The 22,216-nt window shown below is 33.8% G+C and overlaps 1 protein-coding gene across 1 annotated transcript; it reads left to right on the forward strand.

Annotated features, from left to right (window-relative positions):
* The first annotated feature begins 1,499 nt into the window (after nucleotides 1-1,499).
* LOC129263605 (uncharacterized) lies at nucleotides 1,500-17,912 on the forward strand. The gene is made up of 12 exons (XM_064100653.1): nucleotides 1,500-1,791; nucleotides 2,987-3,141; nucleotides 6,019-6,106; nucleotides 7,004-7,146; nucleotides 8,252-8,441; nucleotides 9,859-10,077; nucleotides 10,511-10,581; nucleotides 11,631-11,827; nucleotides 12,554-13,648; nucleotides 14,268-14,554; nucleotides 15,040-15,193; nucleotides 15,604-17,912. Exons 2-12 carry the CDS (start codon nucleotides 3,012-3,014, stop codon nucleotides 15,703-15,705), a joined length of 2,676 nt encoding a protein of 891 aa, XP_063956723.1. The 5' UTR covers nucleotides 1,500-1,791; nucleotides 2,987-3,011; the 3' UTR covers nucleotides 15,706-17,912.
* Nucleotides 17,913-22,216: the final 4,304 nt, after the last annotated feature.

The raw sequence follows: 22,216 nt of genomic DNA on the forward strand, positions 1-22,216 counted from the left end.
AAATGGCAACCAATAGTGGGAAACGAAGGTAGAGAGGGTTAGTCAAAAGCTAAATTGGAAAAGAAAAGGGACAAGGAAAAAATAATAACACGACCGGGCTGCCGATGATTGAAATTAAAGAGCGGGAAAAAAGATGGACTGCATACAACATTGTGCTATAAGCTTGCTAAATTTTATGCAAATAAGCTACCGGGGCTTTGCCCCAGACCCCACGCAGTAGGGGCTCTTCACTTATAACCTTCAAATGGCTCTATAACGCCCCCCCCCCGTTCAATCACAATCAATCACTGGCATACAGGCGCGGGGGGATCTTGGTTCCACACCCAAGAGAAAATAAAAGAAATTGTAGGAGACAACGTATAATGAAATGAATGGAAACAATGAAATGCGTTATTTGCTGAATATAATGGAAAAAGCTATCACATAATTAGAATTTAAATTCAATCGGCAATTTTTTTTCCAGCTCACTTTGCATGCTGGTGACTTTTTTTTTCAAATTTTCCCACATTGCTATGTTTTGCCCCTTAAAAATATTTGGTTCATTATGCAACCGGGTTGAATAAATGTGTTGTGTTAAAGCTATATTCTGTATATGACCGCGATTTGATTAAAATAGCGGCAATCTGCGAGGTTTAAATGGCTTTGATATCAAGAAGTTCCGTGAGCTCCGCCCGGACCCCACCCACACAGCACTGTGTATGGAAGGGTTGGGCCATGGCCCCCAAAAGTTCTACAAACAAGAATAATAAAAAAAAAAGAGGAAAGAAAAGCAAAGGAAAAGTGTAAGATATGATTTTATTTAATGAATATAATGTAAAAAAATAGCTCAAAGTTAGATTCTCATGAAAAGGTGATTTTTTTTCTCGCTCGCTTCGCTCGCTCGAGACTTATATAAAGTAGCTTTTTAGCACATGTGCTATACTGCTCCCCTGTTTTTTTTCTTCTTTTTTTACTCTTCATGCTACTTCCACAAAGAATCCTGTTCACAGTAGCGTACAGACCACAAAAAAGGAATCTAAAGAGAGAAGAGTGAAATATATTATTTTCTGGATATCATGTCAAAATCTATCACAAAATTTGATTTTTGTATAAAAAAGGTCCAAATTTTTGAATTTTTTTAATAAAGATGTTAACAGAGATGATTCAATATTTCTCTGAACAAGATTTCCCGTTTTAATTAAAACTATTCTGAATTCACGTTGTAAGACTTGTAATGCAAAATCAACATTTTATGTCGCATACAGACTTGATTTTTTTAAATTGCAATAATCAATAAAGCTACCAATCAGATAGATGTCTATTTTAACCCGCTGATTTTATTTTCCAGTTATTTATGCCAAAATCCATTATTACAGTATATACAGGCCTATTTTTTTTTTATATCTTTTAAGCCCATTCGCCTTATCTATCTTACAAGTTACAGTATTTAATCAGTCCTAGCAACGCAACGACTGCAAACAATTCTGATTTAATGACTAGTATACACAACCTCAGTTACTGGTAGATGATTACACCACAATACTGAGTTACGCACTGACTAATTAGCATCTCCATTTCTCTCTACCCATCATGCTTAGTGAAAAGCTATATTCGCCATCTGCACGCGATCACATTGAGAACACGTTTGACATAGGAGGAGAGTGTTGTTTAATTAGAGTTATAGAGACTGATTAAACATAAATTTATTCGGATAATTTTCTTTCTGTCTCACCATGTTCTGAAATCAGATTTTTTTTGTTATCAGGACTGCATGTTATAACAGGATACTGAACCAGGATAAAATAAACTGAGGTAGGACAACTTTTATCTGTACTGGTATATATGTTTTATAAATATCATGAAATATATAAAGTAGGGCCTAATCGATAAATTAATGTTAATATAAATCATGCTTCTTGTAATTTATTTCAAGGGACTGCTTCATTTATTTATAAAAGAGCATTGATCGAGTTACAGCAATCACGGTTGATCTATGAGATTGAAGATCACCATTTGATATCGAATCTACAATTGATTGCCAAAAAGAAGTCAATTGCGTTCAATATGAAATAATTTTTTTAATAATTCAGTAAAAGTATATTTGTCTAATTCGCTAAACAAATGAATAAGAAAGACATAAAAAGTTATGGATAGATATCTGACATTCATTACAGTTACATCATTTATAACTAATGATATGTAATTCCACGTTTAAATCTGTGTTTTGCATGGTGGGGTTATATCGAAGGTAACGGGTTTGGTTTTCGTTAAAATCCAGAAGTATTTCATATGTTCCCTTAAATATTTTCTTTGCCTGAATTTGGCAGTAGTTAAGCAAAAGTGGCCAAAGTGTTCGAATTCACTAAACTAAGTTATCATAATTAACCCTTCATGGTCTGAACATGTTAGAGTTGAGAAAATTTTGTCGACAACAATCTTTACTCTATCTGGTATAAAAATAAATACTGCGATACAATTCTTCAAATGTGTAGTGTTCAAGTTTTACCAATTTGTTTTAATTACATGTACATTAGCAGCCCATGAGTATGCTGATGACGTACAGACCAAGTCGAAGTTAGCCCATGTAAAATATGACTTCTAAATATCCAGACTTGTTTTTAAAACGCGTGAAGTCTTCTTGCTTATTGAGATCAATCATTCACATCAGTGGTTTTTTTAATATTGGTAAAATAAAACATCAATATGTTCATACTAAGACAATATCTTCGAAAAGGCTTCTCGGTTAAAGTATTTTAATACTCCGATATTTATTTTCAAAGTTTGACCCCTGTGGAATAGGAGGTATTCCGCAACAAATAGTTTTCAGAGTATTTATGATATAAAATTCAGTATACCAATGACAATCGTACAAACTCACATGTTTCTCTTCAAATATGTGGCGTCCCACAAGGATCTTTTCTAGGCCCACTATTAATTTCTATTTTGGCCTACGTTGATTGATCTCCCCGCTAGGGATAACAGGTATTTCTTCATTGATTCCTTCCAGTGTGTGAGTGATACGCCATTCTAAAATGGCCGATTCTTATCATAAAGTAGTGGCTGTAATCTCACAAGCACCTGAGCTTAGAACAGATCAAGACGTCACAATGCTTTCATCATGGTTCAGGAAGAAGAGTGATCTCTTTCGAGACCTAGCAGATGGTAAGTCCATTAATAATTTTTGTTGCTAAGATCATATTTACAGTGCTTATAGTTCAGTTCAGTTCAGTTCAAGTTTTATTTCATTTCTCAACTCAATACAAGATAAGAAATAATTACACAGATATATAATGATAACCATACAAATCAATACAAATGAATATACATTGCAAGCAATATGACTATACAAGAAAAGTAAATAGATGTTTATGGTGAAAACTAAATAACGAGATAATCATATTAACCAATAACAATATATACAATGGAAATAGAACAAAATGTATGCCATTCTCGGTAAAAGAAAAAAAATTGCAAGGCTACCTTTATAACTCTTTTTTTTCAATAGGTACGGTTAAGTAAATGTATATATAGAAACATAAGTTATCCAAGTTTCGAGGGCAATAATCAAAGATTTTATACTCAGTTTCAAAATTATTAGAAAATTAGAGAGTAACCCCTTAGCTTTGTATTGATACCAAACATGTAAATATGACTGTCTGTCACACTATTATGACTCATCGACTTGACTTTTACAAACATCAGGTGGGTGTTTCATAAAGCTGTTCGTAAAGTTACGCACAACTTTACGCACGACTGGAACATGTTCTTAGGTCATAAATCAATTATATAGGGACATCAGATAGAACAAGAAAGGATCACCAGTCGTGCGTAAAGTCATTCGTATCTTACGAACAGCTTTATGAAACATCCACCTGGTGTGAATTCCATTTTTCCCCAGTTCTGGTTTGTAAGGCTATTATAAAATTTCACTGATGTTTCAGTTGAGTGCTTTTTTTTTCTCCAATGGATATTATCATGGACCTATGAAGAGATGGACATTCATCGCTTAGATAATGAATTCACTAACAGGTGACGGTAATTGTCATCTGAATAACATTCTCTTCATACTAGTCTTCTTTGGTCCTATGATCGTCACCGTGAGAAGGGACTGAATTAGTTCGTGATTGGACATTTATATTTCACAAATTATATGCGCAGTTGATAGAAAATCAATGAAATAATGGATAATCGATGTGCAGTTTTTGTTTACCTTTGTTAATCTTAGTTCCATGTGTTTTATTTGGGGAAATGTCTGCATATTTTAATATAGAGGCAATATCGTGATTGATTGTTTACTATTTAAAATTCAATTTTCCCAAGTTTCTCCATAATATTCCAGATATACGTGGCACATAACATGTGTAGATCGTGTATCTTTCAATGTTATTGAGGTCCTTATGTGTGAGCGGTAGTTAGCGGATCGAATAATATCATATTTTATATCATAAAAATCGTCTGCTTCTCAAGTTTGCTGATCCATATATGAAGCATATTGACTGAAAGGCACATACTGAAACAGGGGATCAGCCAACAAAAATCAAGACCGGGAAACTGTTCCGTCTTTGAGTGATCAGATACCCTTGGTAGTCATGGTAATTGCTATTGTTACAACACCTGTATGTTCTCATTAAGATGCGCATAACCAGGTGACGGTGACTATCATTGGGTCAAAGAAATGCTCGCGTTAATCGTCCATCTTTTCATAGGTCCATGATATTATCAATGTGAATTAGAGCCCTCTTATAGGTCATGTTGATGATACGAGACTAAACAGGTCGCAGTTCCTTAATGACTGATCAGTTAAACAAACATCATTCATTTACCAAAAACATGTAAAAATGAATGTGGACCTCACGTCTTCTAAATAATTTTTTTTAGTTATGCATGGTGTCAATGATACACGTTAATTTTTTTTAAATATCTTGATATGACCATTGTTTCCGAGTTGAAATAAAATGATCATGTGTTGAACCTTTTCAAAAAGTCAGTTTGATGTCCATTTTTCTTGGTAGACTTAGTTCTTTATTGAGCAGGTCAAGTCTGCCTGAGCATGTTACAGAAACTGTAAAACCGTGTAGGTAGGATCATTTTAAAATTAAAACTGTCAGAGCATACAGGCATAGGCCAGTGCATGAAATTCATTGCATTCTAGACTTGAAACTTTTACAGCAACGTACATCAATTTTCTTCATACTTATTGTCTCTTATATAAGATATTACATGATACTGAAACCTGTCTGTTTCATTTTTAACGTAATTGAAATCAGGTTATCTTACCAAAATCTTACACAGAAAGTTGTAAATACAAGTAAATTATCAATAAAAAGATGAAGAGTTGCTCTTTGACATCATTGTCATGGTTAATATTTTATGATTATTTCATATAAGCCATCTTAATTCGGATTGCCTTTAATTTGACACAAACTGGCAGGACTTAATTTTCGACAGGTTTGAATTTATGAAAAAGAAGTGGCGCCGCTCAGCGGTTATTACCTTACGCCTCTTTGTTTAAACACGAGATATCGATGGATTTAATGTACGTCAGAATTCCTTCTAATGACAAAATTCCTTAATAAATTGCAAATCTAAATTTTGATAAGGATGACATTGCACTGCCAATTTAAATAATTTGATAGACGACTATTCTGTTGAGAGATTATTACACAATTGACCTACATTGCAGTTGGAATGTGCTTAGAATAATATATGAATATACATGTAAAGGCCAATCGTACTCACATTCATCATGTTCATGATTAAGGTATTACTGATTTTAGACAAGAACCTTCTCCATCGAATTTCGAGCTTACCCGGATTTTAACTACTTTCAGCAAATGAAACTGACGAAATATTTTAATGATGAAAACCCAATATATTCGTGAAAAAATGAACTAGTATTTTTGCGAACTGATTTGACGACAATCAATAACATAAGTATATAAAAACGACAATTGTATTAAGCATTTTTATAGAATACATTTTATCTCAATTGAATAAAACCTGCGTTTGTCGTTTCTGTTAAATATTCTTATTTCATAGCGATTCTACATGACTTGGTAAGGCACTGTCGATTTCAAAGATTCAGAGAAAATGACGTCATCATCAGACAGGGAGACAGAGGTGACAGGTTAGTAATAAATACGATTTGTGATTAGAAACTTTCTCTTGTCTTTACAATATCATGATTGTCTAAGACTCGGCTCTCCCAAACACCATCTTGATGTGAACAAATAGAGGGAAAAAAAAGTATTCCATTGACTTTCTTCATCGTATGATCATTATTATTATTATAAAAACACCTCCATTGATATAAATCGTATAAAAGTTATTAACACAATATGAACCCATTATTTCGTTCTTAGTGAGAAATAGGGTAATGTAGCTATGAACATAATACTGTAACACGTACATGCACTACAATAAGTATAAACAAACAAGATGAAAGAAGTACGTGTTTTTGAACGAGAAAGAATAATGAGAAGTCGGCAATTCAATTGCATGATGTGATAATAAGTTTAAACTCTAATTAATTAACCAAAAGAAAAAAAGAAATAATGAGTTGAGTTTAAGAAGATCAAATACATGCCCATCTTAGTCGAAATAAGGGAGCAGATTATAATTTTTACACACTAAATATTTGTTTTGTTTATGTATTTAATTGAATGAAAACAAGTAAAACAAAACCGTCACCACATAACAATATCACAAATTATAATGGTGATGAATATGCGTATTCAACAAGGAATCAAACCAAGCTGTCTATTATTATGAAAGAGTGAGGAAATTTGAGTTTACAAAATACAACGCAAACGTAAAGTGAGCCTGATATCTCATTCGTGTAATTGCTCATCTGTAAATAAGTGGACCTTGAAATTTTCCATAACTTGTGTATTTACACACGATATCGATTAAAGTTTTAGCGTTATAACTTAATTGAATACTATAAAAAATTATAAAATCACCAAATATGTTATCACAAAAATGTTAATGAATTCAATTTACCCGATACATTATTTCTTTTCAGTTTCTTCACCATACTATCAGGGTCTGTTGGAATCTACGTTGCCAATGACGACGAGGGGGAGGGGCCTAATAATCTCGATGATGATTCTCCGAGAAATAGGGATGGAGCCGACGCATCGTTGGGGGCGTACATCCGATCATTGGGTAAGGTCAAATAGGTTTAAATGGGTTTCACACTATCTTGATATATACGAGCCATAATGTGACGAAAAGAACTTAAAGGGTAACAAAAAGCTCGCAGCAAAACAGTTTGTAATAGATAGCAAAGTATTATGAAAAAAGTAGGCGTATGACATTTATTGCTTTCTGATCATTGAAATAAAAAACATATAGCAATTAGCTTTATTGGTTACCTCTATTTAGCTATTAATCACAGACCATCCTGTTATTGACCCCACTCCCTCCTCCATTTGTATCTGTCTGTGCATCGATTCATTAAACTGGGATATCAGAATTTTACAATGCTCATCAAAATATGTGTACCGTATCTTTTTAACCGGTGTATGGTGTCATCATGCCAAAGCTAGTTGCATCACTCGAGAGAGGAATGCCAGCGATTGGCGTTCGCGTGTCCTCCTTCCTTTCAAAGCACCAGTCTGAGATTCTTGAATGATCTGGCCAAAATACTCAAGAAGCCCATAGGCGGATCCAGGGGGGCCCTTTTGGCGGAGCGAAAAAAAAGGAAAATGGGGAAAGAAAAAAAAAAGGAAAAGAAAGGAAAAGAGAGGAGAAAAAAAGAGGAGAGAGACGAGTGAATAAAATAATGTAAGGGGGAAGACTAGAACAAGAAATCTTTAATGTCACTACAAAAAAATTCGCTGGCGCTGTTAGGACCATCCCCTCAAAGAAACTAACAAAAATCAATTTTAAGCGGCTGATCGGGGAAAATATAGGTGAGGCATTTTTGCCCCCCCCCCACCCTAATGACAAAAGCTGGATCTACTTACTGTGCACATGCAACAATTTCACTGGATCTACTTACTGTGCACATGCAACAATTTCACTCTTTTAAGCACATCCACGTTGGTAACATTATCTGTCCGTCATATTGTCATTTATTTAATTTCCATAGCATTATACAGGAATGAAAATTTTAACTATTGAACAAACGCTCCTGAAAATGACATTAGAATAATATTTGAGCAATGAGAAACTTAGTTTATCAATAAATAGCTTGAAGCATTTAACATAGGACAATATCCTGTTTTCATTTCAATTACTGACAATTTCATATCTCTCTACTTGGCAGGATCGGGAAAGAGTTTCGGGGAAGTAGCTCTGATAGACTCGGCAAACCGAAGGGGAGCTTCGGTTATTGCCGAAGATGAGTCGGACATGATCGTAGTTGATCGGAATCTGTACACCCGTTCGTTAAAAGCTGCTCAAAAGAGAGATTTGGAAGAAAGGATTTCTTTTGTAGAGAATCATCCATTGTTTGGGTAAGATTTAAGAAGCCAACACTGTGTGATTTTTCATTGACTCTGTATGTATAAATAGTCTTTAAATATACATTTTGAGAATATTTGTATTAATGATATGCCCCCATACTTAATTACCCATTGATGTTCAATTCATTTTAAATTTCAATCCATCTTTATTTCACAAGCCGAATAAAAGAGCTCTTTAAAAACAAAATAAATACAATATAAACAGTTCAAAGTTAATACAGTGTAGAGCAGCTCATCACAGAATAATATATACATGTTAAATAATGCATTGAGATAAAACAAAATACTTGTAAGCTTATCATCACAGCGGAAAGGAAAAACAAAACAAAAATATGTTCTAAAATTAATGAAAAGCTTGTGAGGCACACCTAAAAGACCTAGGGGCCTGCAGATAAGGTAGCCTGAATCAGAAAAAAACCAGGAAAGAACACAGGGTTGGAGCAATAGGCAGAAAAAGGGGTAAAGTATTGGGAAGAGTCAGGAAAAGGGGTAAAAGGAAAGAAAAGAGAAAGTGAAAGATTGGAAAGAAGTGAAGAATAAGATGAGATCCAGAGTAGAAAAGATGAGCAAGAGAGACTAGATAAAAATAAAGGAGACAATCCTTTGGGCCAGACAAACCCAACACAAAAATACCATGATGTAATGCTATTATTCAATGTGAGCTTGTAGAAAAGACTTGTAATATTTCATAAATGTAGTTACTGAAGGTGAGTTATTCAGGAAGCCGTATTATTCCAAAGCTTTGAACCATTCATTGAGACCGAGTTAAAAGAGAGCATGTAAGCTTGATTTCAAGAATAGGGTGCGGAGATGTTCGTTATGTCTAGTAAATGAAAGGAGTCTGCTGTAGAAGACATGTGGTACACAGCAAAAACTGTGGTGTTAACCGGTGTACATAGAGGACCACACCAATTATTTTAAACCGGTGTTAAATTCGTGGTGTAAGTTTTACACCTATAGGTGTTATTACAACACCTTTTGTTGTTACATTTACACTCTTTGGTGTTATGTTTAATCTCTAGGGTGTAATTTTAACACCTCAGTGTGTGGTCCTCTAGTAACACCAATTGGTGTCAGTTTTAACACCGCAGTTTTTACAGTGTAGAATTGGTTGATGATATATGTACAGTACATGAATTCGTAAAATATTCAGCTGCTTAAATAGCACAATAACACAATTTTTGCACAATATGCTTAAAAATGAGACTGAAACGTGCAGGGGTGATAATTTGTGGTGCAACAGTCCCTTAGTGAATTTCATACACCAAAAATATATATGGATATTGGTTGTTCAAATCACACTATCATTGTAACAGGATACCGTTAACACAATAACGCAGTGGCAAGATTGGACAATTGATAATTAGAAGAATTGACCAATAAAAAAACCCTTTATTTTAATTTTCAGCAAATGGAAGCCAAAATACAAGAATTACATGGCAATGGGGATATCAAGAAAGATATATCGCTATGGTAACCACATCGCCCAACAAGGTGACGTCATTAAGAAGGTTAATTTTATTATTTCTGGTACTGCATTGATCACTGTTGATACAAAGATGAAAGGTGAAACTGAGCATGCGCAGCTAGACAGTCGTACGGATGTCACGAAATCACACAGGAGTAGGTGAGGAGCATTGACTTTATAAATCTTTTCATCTATGAAACATGAATTTATCTATCCTCTTTTTTCTTTCCATGTCTCTTTTCATCCTTCTTTGAAATATGCTTCTTTTTGGACTTTTTAATTTCGCTATTGAGAACTGTATGTGGAATATCAAGGAAGCGATTTAACTTGGTTACAATTTCAGCTGTTTGAACAAGATCTATGTATCTGGTTCTTATTTATACTGCAATGTAAAAGTTGAAACGTATCTTGATTTTGTTTTATTGAAATTCGGTTGAATAAATGCAATATAGATTTATATTACATTTTTTTAATCTTTTCCATGATGATAAGTGGATGTTTGCCATTTTCACATTATATGTATGATAAGCACAAACGTGAAAGGTGAAATGAAATAGAATCTTTGTCCTTTTGTATGATTCATTTTTTTCAGAAAGGAAAATAAAGCATTCAAGTTTGATTCTATGGTTGAGATCTGTCTGATTGGTCAACGGGCTATCATAGGTGATATATTAATATTCGTAAAAATGCTCTGTAGTTATTCATGAAAATGCTGAATATCGTAACTTTATTATTATGATTGTTATTATTACTATTGTTATCATTAAAGTTTGCCCTCAGTTCTTTTTGTTCATTACGTCATTGATTGTATTCAACATTATGAATATGATAATTAGAAATACTTTGCTCATTCGTATTATCAATATACATTTTTTAAGACCTTGTATTTTGGTTCCATCATGGTCGCGTAATTTCATACCTTCCTAAAAATTGCTTAGGAGATCTTAGGAGAATATATTTCCATCATACCTTCATTATCCATGGAGGTAATAACTCCCTTATCATAGGGCCTTGGGAATGATTTTTGACTTGGGGTGCTAATGTGATTTTTAATTTTTTTAAAATTTTCAATCCAAAATTAAGGTTATTTTATCCAGAAAAAAATTGACAAGCAAAAAAAAAAGAAAAAAAGAAAGGAGGGTTTCTTTTCAAAATATCGGTAATTGTGTTACATTTCTCCATTTTATCACAATATCTTCCAGAAGTCCCGGGGGTGCTTCCTATGTAGATTACCCCCACCCCACGCTTCCCAGGGCCATGCCTTATCATTTTTTTAGACCTAAAGCAGTTACCCTGGATACATTATTTATATTATCTATCATTCGTGGAGCCGTGGTGTAGTGGTTCTGACTCTCGCCTTGTAAACAGAGGGTATGTGTGTTCGAATCCCACCGCGGTCAGGCGTCCTTTGGCAAGGCGTTAATCCACACTTTGCCACTCTCGACCCAGGTGCTAAATGGGTACCCGGTAGGATGTGAAAGTCATTGTAGCTTGTCCAGTACTGTGTGCGCCTCACCGGCGACTGACTGGAATACTCCCCAGGGAGTGGAGGATGTGCACACATTGTGTGCGGGAATGACTGAGTGAATCCGATGACCGGGGTAATAATATATCTGTAAAGCGCTTAGACACGTCGTTCCGATGTATTAAGCGCTATATAAAAAACGGATTATTATTATTATTATTATTATTCCTATTCATTTATTTTTTAGGTGATATCGAAGCTGTATGCGGCCTGTGTAAACACACCCATACTATCACGTGTATTGAACCTGTACACGCATATGAAATGGAAATGCGCAGTTTTCACAAGCTCGTCATGCGCAGACACCCCCAAACTGTAAAGATGATCAGAGCAATGGTGGCTTTCAAGATACAAAATAGATGGGAACGCATTAGAAATGAAAAGGTATGAAACTGAATGAAACTGATTACATTGATATAAAAATGATCCAAGTCCATGATAGCTCATTTCAAGTGAAAATCAAGAAAAAAAAATAATTATTATTGCTTTGCTTCTGATAAGAATTTGGTCAGTTTATCATTTATTTTTAGCACAGCGTTTGGATGGAATTCCAGGATATTTAATGACACAGACAATGGACCCATGTATAACCACGTTAAATCCAATTTGGCCATCAAAAGATGGTTCTATCGATATTAATAAAGGTATGGATTAACAATTGCTAAAATACACCGAGGTTTCGATTTAGGAAGTAATGACCACGTACTTGCATTGATTTGCTTTTCTTGTATTTTATTTATTAAAACTTGAACATTAAAAAAGAGGATGAAAACAATGTAAGAACAATATTAGATGGTCTGTTAGTTTTTAAGACTATTCCATAGTCTCTTTATCTGTATATATTATTACAAGCAGCCGTTAAAATCATGTAGGTTTGTAGTATTTACTTTCTATTATCCTTACTTTGAGAGCATGTAAGAACTTAACGTAAAAATAAGATTGCCAAAAAGCTCTTTGTGGAATTTTTGTTGGCTGAGCAAATTCTTTTCAATTAAAAAAAAATAACCATTAGCCAATTCAAAGTGCAGTGGCAGTGAATCATCCTCAATAATTTTACACCATGTTGGATAGATTTCTGTTTATTCATAAACCAATTATATGTCTTTGCAGGTACCTATCTATCGGACAATACTTGAGAAGTTACTGCTCAACGATCTTCAGCAAAATGACGTCAAGGTCACTCCTGGAAGTAGAGCGCCACTTTCGGTAGCACAAAAAAGACTAGCGATCAACTCACAAGGACCCGGTTCTCTTTACCGTAAACTCAAAGAAAAACGAGAAAGACATCTTGTTCTGTCGCGTCGGCATTCACAGCTGCAACTTCCCGGGCTTGGGGATGCGCATAGAAGTGGAGCAGTCATGTCATCGAGATCCTCGACACGCAGAGGTGATCGGGGCCATTCCGCTAAATATACATCTCACAAACAACCGGACTCTGGTGCATTGCCAAGCCTCTCTGTAGGACATAATCATCATGGTGGACACACGATGGTAAACATCACTAGTCAAGGGAAAGAGAACTCTAAGACCGTCGAAGAAAATGACAGTAATAGTAAGATAAAGTGGATCTTACCAGATGATGGATCCATACATATCAAAGATAACATGGATAAAGAGGGTTCCTCAAGGTTAGGTTCTAGGTCCAATCTTACAATGACTGAAATGGAGCAAGGTGCAGATGGTATATTGATGTCAGGATCGAGTCGGATGTCACCTGAAAGAGAGGGTGTAAAGTTACCTGCACTGGAACATGGTAAAGAAGGAACAGAGAGTGACAGAAATGTGTTTGTTACAGAGCGGATCCACAATGCAAAAGAGATAGCAATTTCTTCTCAACAAAGTGTCGAACAAGAGTCAGAACTAGCTTGGGATAATGCTTCTTCTCGTATACCACAATCTGACAACGATAATAACGAAAAGGAACGCGATTATCATTCAGAACTGTCTGACAACGAGAACGCAAGGGATGTGTTTGAGGAGAGTGGATTGGAAAGTACTGACAACGACCATATCGGTGACGTCACGGAGGAAGGCGCAGTTCAGTTGAGGAATGATGTCAGAACCTCTTCACCAAAGACCAAAAGGTGTTCGAGTACCCGGATGTCTTCAGATTCCTGCAGCGCTCTGGACCAAGAGGAGTTACTTCAAATTGCTTATGAAACCTATGTTTCAGTGAGCAGCGAAATCAAAAAGTTTCTTGTTAAGGTATGAAATTCATTAAGAAATTAATCATGATATGCCACAATGATAACCCACATACTTTTTGTAAATGTTCTTGATATATCAAATTTTAATGACCATATGAAGAACATTTCGTTGGTAAGAAATGGTCAACTTGGGTCAATAGGTATTATTGGTATGTTTAGTAACATGATAGGGTTTGCATTCAAGATCGTCCAGTAGGCATGGTTTGATACTGTGGAAAATTGAATCTAAAAAGATTTACAATGTTTGCCTTTTATATGGCGATTTTAATATTGTTTAGAATGATGATGGTGTACATTCGAAGCCATTTTTTTTTTCAGATTTACTATTTGTTTCTAAACTGTTTCAAACTGTATTTTGTCAGGATGTAAACATTCCTTGTGCAATTGTTTCTAGGATAGTAAGACAACCTACAGACAACCTACAGATGATGTCATTTTTTATTAAATAAATTGTCCGTAGGCCTATACGTTCTAGGCTTCTCCATACCGCTTCTCCATTTTCAGTAATTAAAAATGTAAGGTGGCTGCAACAGCCCCATCCCAAAGGAATCCCTGATTTCTTCTTCGCTCAAAGTACACATGATAAGTTTTGACATGATTTTTTTGGTATTATTCAGGTCATTGCGGATGCCAAGAGATATGAAAGTAGTCACCCAGCAGGTGTAGTATCTCGACTAAGGCCTATTAATTCAAAGCTGCCACGATTTTTAGATGAACAACGGGAAGGTATCGGTCGAGATGACACGTCAGTATCACCAGCTAGAGGCCGTAGAGGCATTCAATCCTCTTCAAGTCAACGGAAGAATCCAAAGGAACGACAGAAGCGACATCATGAATCAACAACAAAGACTATCAGAGGACAAGGGAGACAACGATCAAAGAGTGAAGGTGATACTGAGCTGAGGTATAAATACAGTTCATAGATTCATTTATCTTTAAGTATGAAACAAATGTTTGCGGCAGGAACGATATCCAGCATTTCATGGAAGTGAATCAGCTCTCTGATTAACATATTATTTTATCTTATATAAAGATCTGATTACCGGAGCAGTCAAGATGTATAAAGATGGACCTTCTTGTCTTTCGCCTCTTGAATTGTCAGGTTTCACACTTCATAACCTCGTTTAGTGTTGTTTCTTCTTTGCCGTTATCTCATATTCTTAATTTATTGTAATGTATTTTTGTCCTCTCTTGCGGCATCTCCAATTGCGTATTTTGGTGGATCTACCTTTCCTTGATATATTTTTCAATGACAATAGTGCTCTTACTATTTCATTGTTATTTTTGACGAGTCGGTTAAGTCGGTTTGCCTAAAGAAAATAATTCAATTACTTTCATATTATACATGCCGAGTCTGGTACTGATTTTAATGCTTCGTATTTCTTGCAGATCCTCGGAACTCACTAAGCTTCCTTCTATCAAACAAAAAAGTTCAACAAAACCCAAGACGTTCTATGAGATAGCTAAAGAGGAGCAAAATGTCAGAGAAACAGCGCCCTCTGCGTTGGATCTTATATATCGTCAGTTTGGTGCAGTCAAAAAGGTAAGATTGATAACCTCTTTCTCAAATTAGGTTGTATTTTCCCCCTCCCTCATACCAAGGTGACAACCCTGATCAACGGATAATTCATCGAAACAGATAAAAATGCTGGTTTAGAAATGTTTACGTCTTTCGACCTCGGACTGCGAGAGGTTTCTGTTTACCTATTTGAGGAAAAAAAAAAAAAAACAAGTAATGCGCTAGTCACACATAAAGTTTCTGAATCTACGTGAAAATAGCCGTTAACACCGTAATTGATATAAACATAAATGGAATTTTTGACAATGTTCATAAATTTGTAAAAGTATAAAATTTGAATTGTATATAGTATATTTTAATTTTCATTCTGAATAACTTAGAAAAGTTGGTGATGATTGTAATCGTAAACTTGTTTATGTTTTTTTTTTTCACAGATGAAGGCCGGACGTCAGTATAGTGAAGACGATTATAAGAAACTGAAAGACATGCTTAGAGCTCAACAAAAACGATACATCAGATATCAGATAAACCTTTAAATAGAGTTTTATAGACCATGGCCCTGGGAAGCAAACTGAAAATGAAAATAATTGGTTAGTCATACCTATACATTCTGAATCTACATGAGAATGGCCTTTTGAATGTGGTTTGAATGTCGTTTTAAAGGGATGATCCGGGCTGAAAGTATTTATATCTTAAATAAATGGAGTAAAATTCAAAGAGCAAAATGATAAAAATTTGATCAAATCGGAAACAAATATTAAAGTTATTGAATTCTAAAGATTTGCGTTATTCCGGTGAAACAGTTCCAGGAATGTCTTTATGAATATTCATAAGGTGGATAGTTGATGTCACATCCCCACTTTCATTTATTTCATGTTATTACATGAAATGATATTTTTTTCATTATTTCACAAATGTATAAATGATTTGTCTCCTTTAAAATGAAATAGGAAAGCCAGGCGTCAGTACAATAAAGACTATTATAAGAAACTTAAGAATATTTTTAGAACTAAGAAAAAGCGATACATCAGATATCAGATAAACCTTTTAGATAGATTTTCAAAGACCCCATTACATTATGTGATTTCCCGTGATCCTATTTTATTTTCATAGCTACAGATCACACGAATCTTACATGTACTGATGTAAGTATTATTTTCACTTATCAAATACACCCGATTCAGATTGCTCCTGTGACAATTTCTCTTGGCTTTATTTGGTCTTATATAGGGTTAGTGTCGCAACGGGTTTTATGTTAGGTTTAGACGAAGGTTTATGATAGGGTAAAGTGTTATATCCAGGGTTTAAGTTGGCAATTCCATTAGTGTGTATCATTCACAGCGGAGTAATTGCCGCTTGAGTAAATGTCATGGAGCCGGTCAAAATAACCAGTTGGTGAACATTTATCTGACTGATTAAATCGATCAGTATCAAGCAACTGACTCTACCATTGTGGAGCGCTGTGGCCCAGTGGATTAGTCTTCTGTCTTTGAAACAGAGGGTCATGGGTTCGAATCCCACCCATGGCGTAATTTACTTCAGCAAGAAATCTATCCACATTGTGCTGCACTCAGCCCAGGTGGGGTGAATGGGTACCTGGAAGGATTAATTCCTTGAATGCACTGAGCGCTGAAAGGAAGCTCGAACTAAAGCCGGGTGATTATAATTATAATAAACAATGCACCTCAGAATAGATTATTTCCAGATGGATGGTGCTATATCAATGCCTATTATTGTTTATTACTATTATTATTTCTTCAAAAAGATCTTTCCATTCCAAATACCCATTCGATCTGCAAGATAAAGTATTAACATTAACACAACAAAAACTCAGAAGAGCATATCCAGTCATGACACTACATGATTGTTTGTCAAATCATAATACTTCAAGATTTATGAAGTCAAAATATGAAGAGTTTAAATGCAAAAATGGACTAAGCCCACTTTTGCTAATTTTTCACAAATCAAGTCAATTGCAAACTTCCTTTCTAGTGAGGGCGATATCCTAGAACTTCAAATTAAAGCACCACTTCCAGATTCCCACTTTAGGTGATGTTCCTTCAAGAAGCTAGCGAGGCCTATTTGGTGTGTCTATTTGAAAACGACGTTTTTATTATAAAAAAAACGTTTCCATTCACGAGGTTCTATGTTTTAGCGTCATCAGTAAATGTACCAGAAATCACAATAAAAATTACCTCTAGATTTATTCAATTTTATACGAGCTTTTGATATTCATTAATATCATTTTCATCTAATCCCTTTTGTAATAAAATTGATTTAAAGTTGTTGCTCTATCAGCCAAATTTTTCTAAATATAACTACGTAAGGGAAGAGAGAAGTACCATCATGTTTACGTTATACCTGGTATTTATTTGTTACCAATCGGGACTTTTCATGTAAAACATCGGACTGAATTCAATATACTTATAAAAACCTATGAAATATATTACATTTTCAGGATCTTTTTAACTGTAATTTTTGTTACCTAAGATTCTTAAACATCGTGGAAGAACTTCTAATCTATGGAAACATAGATTTGTGAAGGTATGAAGAATAAGCAAAAGACGATTTAGTCCCTTTCGCATGAAAACGTAAATTTCATTTCCATTTTTAATGGAATTCTTGAAACTTTTTGGTACTTGGACTTCGATGTATCTGATGCATATCGTAAAAGTCTATTAAAAAAAACGCACATGAGACCTTTACTTTAAGTTGTCAATAAAATGTCATAAGCACAAACGAACCTGTATTGTGTCGTCTTGTCTTTTTGTCTTTTTTACAACATTCTTGTCTGATAGCAATTAACGCTTCGAAATAGGCGACATGTAGTTCAACTCATACAAGCTTTATGGTATTATTTGTCACAACAACTTGCATGTTCACACTGGTAGTATTGATAATTTTCGTAGACACACCATTACATGAAGAAATATGAAAATATGCTTGCACCATAAATCATATACAGCAATCTTTACAGTTGTAACATGATTAAATACAATACAATGTCGGGCATTTTTTTCAATTTGTTTTTCTTAATTTAACGCTGAAAACTATCTTCTTCGATCACCATTGCGATTTCAAGGCAAACTAAAGATGCTGCCCTCTTTGAAAACAATCTAAACATTCTCGTAATTAGTTTTTGCCTATGACGTCAGGCACATCACTATAACAACCAAACTTAATTTCTAACACATACATAGGCATTTACTTCGATTAAAACAGTTAACTAGATAAATTGAAGTTATTAATCTGGCATCCAGAGCAAGCGTAAGTAAGAACCCTAAATCATAACAGAGGTTATGGCAAAATATTGGTCGCCATACTGTGGTGTACAGGCGGGATGGTTACCATACTATCACATTCTAAGCTGTAAGTAATAAGTTTTCCTAAATACAATGTGACTTGCCACCTCCAAACCAACAATAAATAACAAAAAGTTTGATTATTAAAGCTTGATAAAGCACATCATTAACTTTGGAAATGATATGTAACTTGTCGAAATCCATCAACAAGAAGTACTTGTTTGAAATGTAGAAGAATTTCAGCGAGAGGTTTAAAGAAAAATTAAGTAGAAATAAGGTTTAAAGTTCGGGGGTCACTCAAAAAGTTTTCCTTTATACATTTTTGTGTCCATCCTCTCCTCTATTTTCTCTTTCTTTCCTGTCCGCTTATCCGCCTTCCTCCTGGTTATTTGTTTACGGCATCAATCACATTTTTCGTGCATTATATTCTATCCAGGTATTTTATATATTTTTTCCTCCTTTTGTACACATCATTGAATCCAGTTTGCTTGAGTCTACGATGGCATGTTTTCTACCGACGTTCAGCAGCACCCATCCATCTTCTCAGGGCATTCTCCCCTTTTTTCTTCTCTTTTTCTGGAGGGGGGGGGGGGTGGGGAAGGGTGGATATATTTTAGGACGGGTTGTTTTGTCCTATATCAAACTATATTTTTCATAACTTCGTATTTATTTTGTGAGTATTTTTTCTCTCTTCATTTTTTTTTCTCATTTGATTACATATATCTGTATTTGTACTTTGTTATTTTGTTATTTGTTGTGTTATCTATTTTTTGAGGGGCCCACGTTGTACAAGCATTGCTTTTTAGTGGGTCCCTCCATTTCCATCTTAATTTAATTTCTATTGAAAAAATAGTATACATATTTAAAACCTACAATGTGTTGCCCAAATTGTCTAAGTGTTTTTTTTTCAAAACATACGTATTATTATTATTTTTTTTTTGCAACGGATACATGTATTTATGTTCATAAATGTTAAACAATTTGTTTTTGTTTGATGGAAGTGAAATAAATAAATTTGAATTTGAATTTGAATCTACCAAATTATTTCCCTCGATTCGAATCCAGTCCGATTTGCAGGTGATTTTTGTTTTTACAGTCAGATTTCACACAGTAGTTGATGAGTTACCCTTGTGGGATTGTTGGAGAGAAATTAATATCTTAATTCTAGCCTTGTTCACCCAACGAATGAATTCCTCTGACTTATTGGTGGTATTTGGATGACTGAATAATGACAATAATAATAATAATGATAATAATATTAACAATGATAATAATAATAATGATTACATTTAGATTAGATTTAGATTTATTTATTTCAATAAAACAAACAAATATAATCGAAGTAATAGTAATTATTCAAAACAATATAGACAGTTTAATGACATTTTTTTTTTTTTTTTAGAAGATGAATTAACTGAACGGAGGGATTTGCTAAGAAAAGCAATGCTTGTATAAAAGGCACGTCCCTAACTTAGTTTCAATACTAATCGACAAATCTATATACAATAATGGAGACGGTAAAAACAAGTAATCTATAAAAACAAATCAAAATAAAGGATAAAGGAATTGATTTAAATGATGACAATAATGATAAATTCGAATTATAACAATTCAATAAGGAGGAAAAAAAGAGGCAAAGGAAAGAGGATGGAGAGAAGGATGGTGCAAATAAAGATGAAAATAAAAAGAGTAACATTGCAGGTTCACATGTAATTATTTAGAATATGTTTATAATATTTGACATATTTATTGGTAATAGTAATGATAGTCAATGATAATAGTAATAATAATAATAATAATAATAATTATAATAATGATAATAATAATAATTATAATAATTGTATTATAATAATAATGATAATTATGATAATAAAATGATAATAATAATGATAATAATAATAATAATAGTAATAATCATAATGATAATACTTGGATGAGGAATCATTTTGGTTATACCAAAAAAAGATGAGGTAGTAGGCTTTACAATGACAGGTCATCTGTGAATTATGAGTAGGACAGGATAAGTCAAAGATGATTATCGCTTATGTCTTTGTGGGACGCACTTAAGTCAGAAACATCTTTTCCAATCAGGTGAAAGTTTGTTTGTAACTTGAATTGAACATCTAATAATTGATTTGTTGATTTATTCATATATTCTGATCATGGGTGCCAGATCACTTGGGGGGGGGGGGGGGGAGTTGGGGAGAGATATATCCCCCAATATTTCAGGTGGGTGTGGCCTGTGTTATCATCCCCAAATAATTTACGTTCGGACATGATATTGCTTATGATGAATCATATGACAAGATTTACATTCGAACATGATATTGCTTATGATAAATCATATGACAAGATTTACATTCGAACATGATATTGCTTCTGATGAATCATATGACAAGATTTACGTTCGAACATGATATTGCTTATGATGAATCATATGACAAGATTTACGTTCGAACATGATATTTCTTATGATGAATCATATGTCAAGATTTACATTCGAACATGATATTGCTTATGATGAATCATATGACAAGATTTACATTCGAACATGATATTGCTTATGATGAATCATATGACAAGATTTACATTCGAACATGATATTGCTTATGATGAATCATATGACAAGATTTACATTCGAACATGATATTGCTTATGATGAATCATATGACAAGATTTACATTCGAACATGATATTGCTTATGATGAATCATATGACAAGATTTACATTTGAACATGATATTGCTTATAATGAATCATATGACAAGATTTACATTCGAACATGATATTGCTTATGATGAATCATATGACAAGATTTACGTTCGAACATGATATTGCTTGTGATGAATCATATGACAAGATTTACATTCGAACATGATATTGCTTATGATGAATCATATGGCAAGATTTACATTCGAACATGATATTGCTTGTGATGAATCATATGACAAGATTTACATTCGAACATGATATTGCTTATGATGAATCATATGACAAGATTTACATTCGAACATGATATTGCTTATGATGAATCATATGACAAGATTTACATTCGAACATGATATTGCTTATGATGAATCATATGACAAGATTTACGTTCGAACATGATATTGCTTGTGATGAATCATATGACAAGATTTACATTCGAACATGATATTGCTTATGATGAATCATATGGCAAGATTTACATTCGAACATGATATTGCTTGTGATGAATCATATGACAAGATTTACATTCGAACATGATATTGCTTATGATGAATCATATGACAAGATTTACATTCGAACATGATATTGCTTATAATGAATCATATGACAAGATTTACATTTGAACATGATATTGCTTATGATGAATCATATGACAAGATTTACATTCGAACATGATATTGCTTATGATGAATCATATGACAAGATTTACATTTGAACATGATATTGCTTATAATGAATCATATGACAAGATTTACATTCGAACATGATATTGCTTATAATGAATCATATGACAAGATTTACATTTGAACATGATATTGCTTATGATGAATCATATGACAAGATTTACATTCGAACATGATATTGCTTATGATGAATCATATGACAAGATTTACATTTGAACATGATATTGCTTATGATGAATCATATGACAAGATTTACATTCGAACATGATATTGCTTATGATGAATCATATGACAAGATTTACATTCGAACATGATATTGCTTATAATGAATCATAATGACAAGATTTACATTCG

This window comes from Lytechinus pictus, chromosome 6 (genome assembly GCF_037042905.1).
Source record: "Lytechinus pictus isolate F3 Inbred chromosome 6, Lp3.0, whole genome shotgun sequence".
Lineage (NCBI taxonomy): Eukaryota > Metazoa > Echinodermata > Echinoidea > Temnopleuroida > Toxopneustidae > Lytechinus > Lytechinus pictus.

Excerpts from the sequence above, each read along its gene's own strand:
- LOC129263605 (XM_064100653.1), top strand. The coding sequence starts at position 3,012 with ATGGCCGATTCTTATCATAAAGTAGTGGCTGTAATCTCACAAGCACCT. Across the intron at positions 10,582-11,630 it reads TGGTCAACGGGCTATCATAG|GTGATATCGAAGCTGTATGC; the intron begins GTGATATATTAA and ends TTTATTTTTTAG. Across the intron at positions 14,555-15,039 it reads GAAGGTGATACTGAGCTGAG|ATCCTCGGAACTCACTAAGC; the intron begins GTATAAATACAG and ends TATTTCTTGCAG.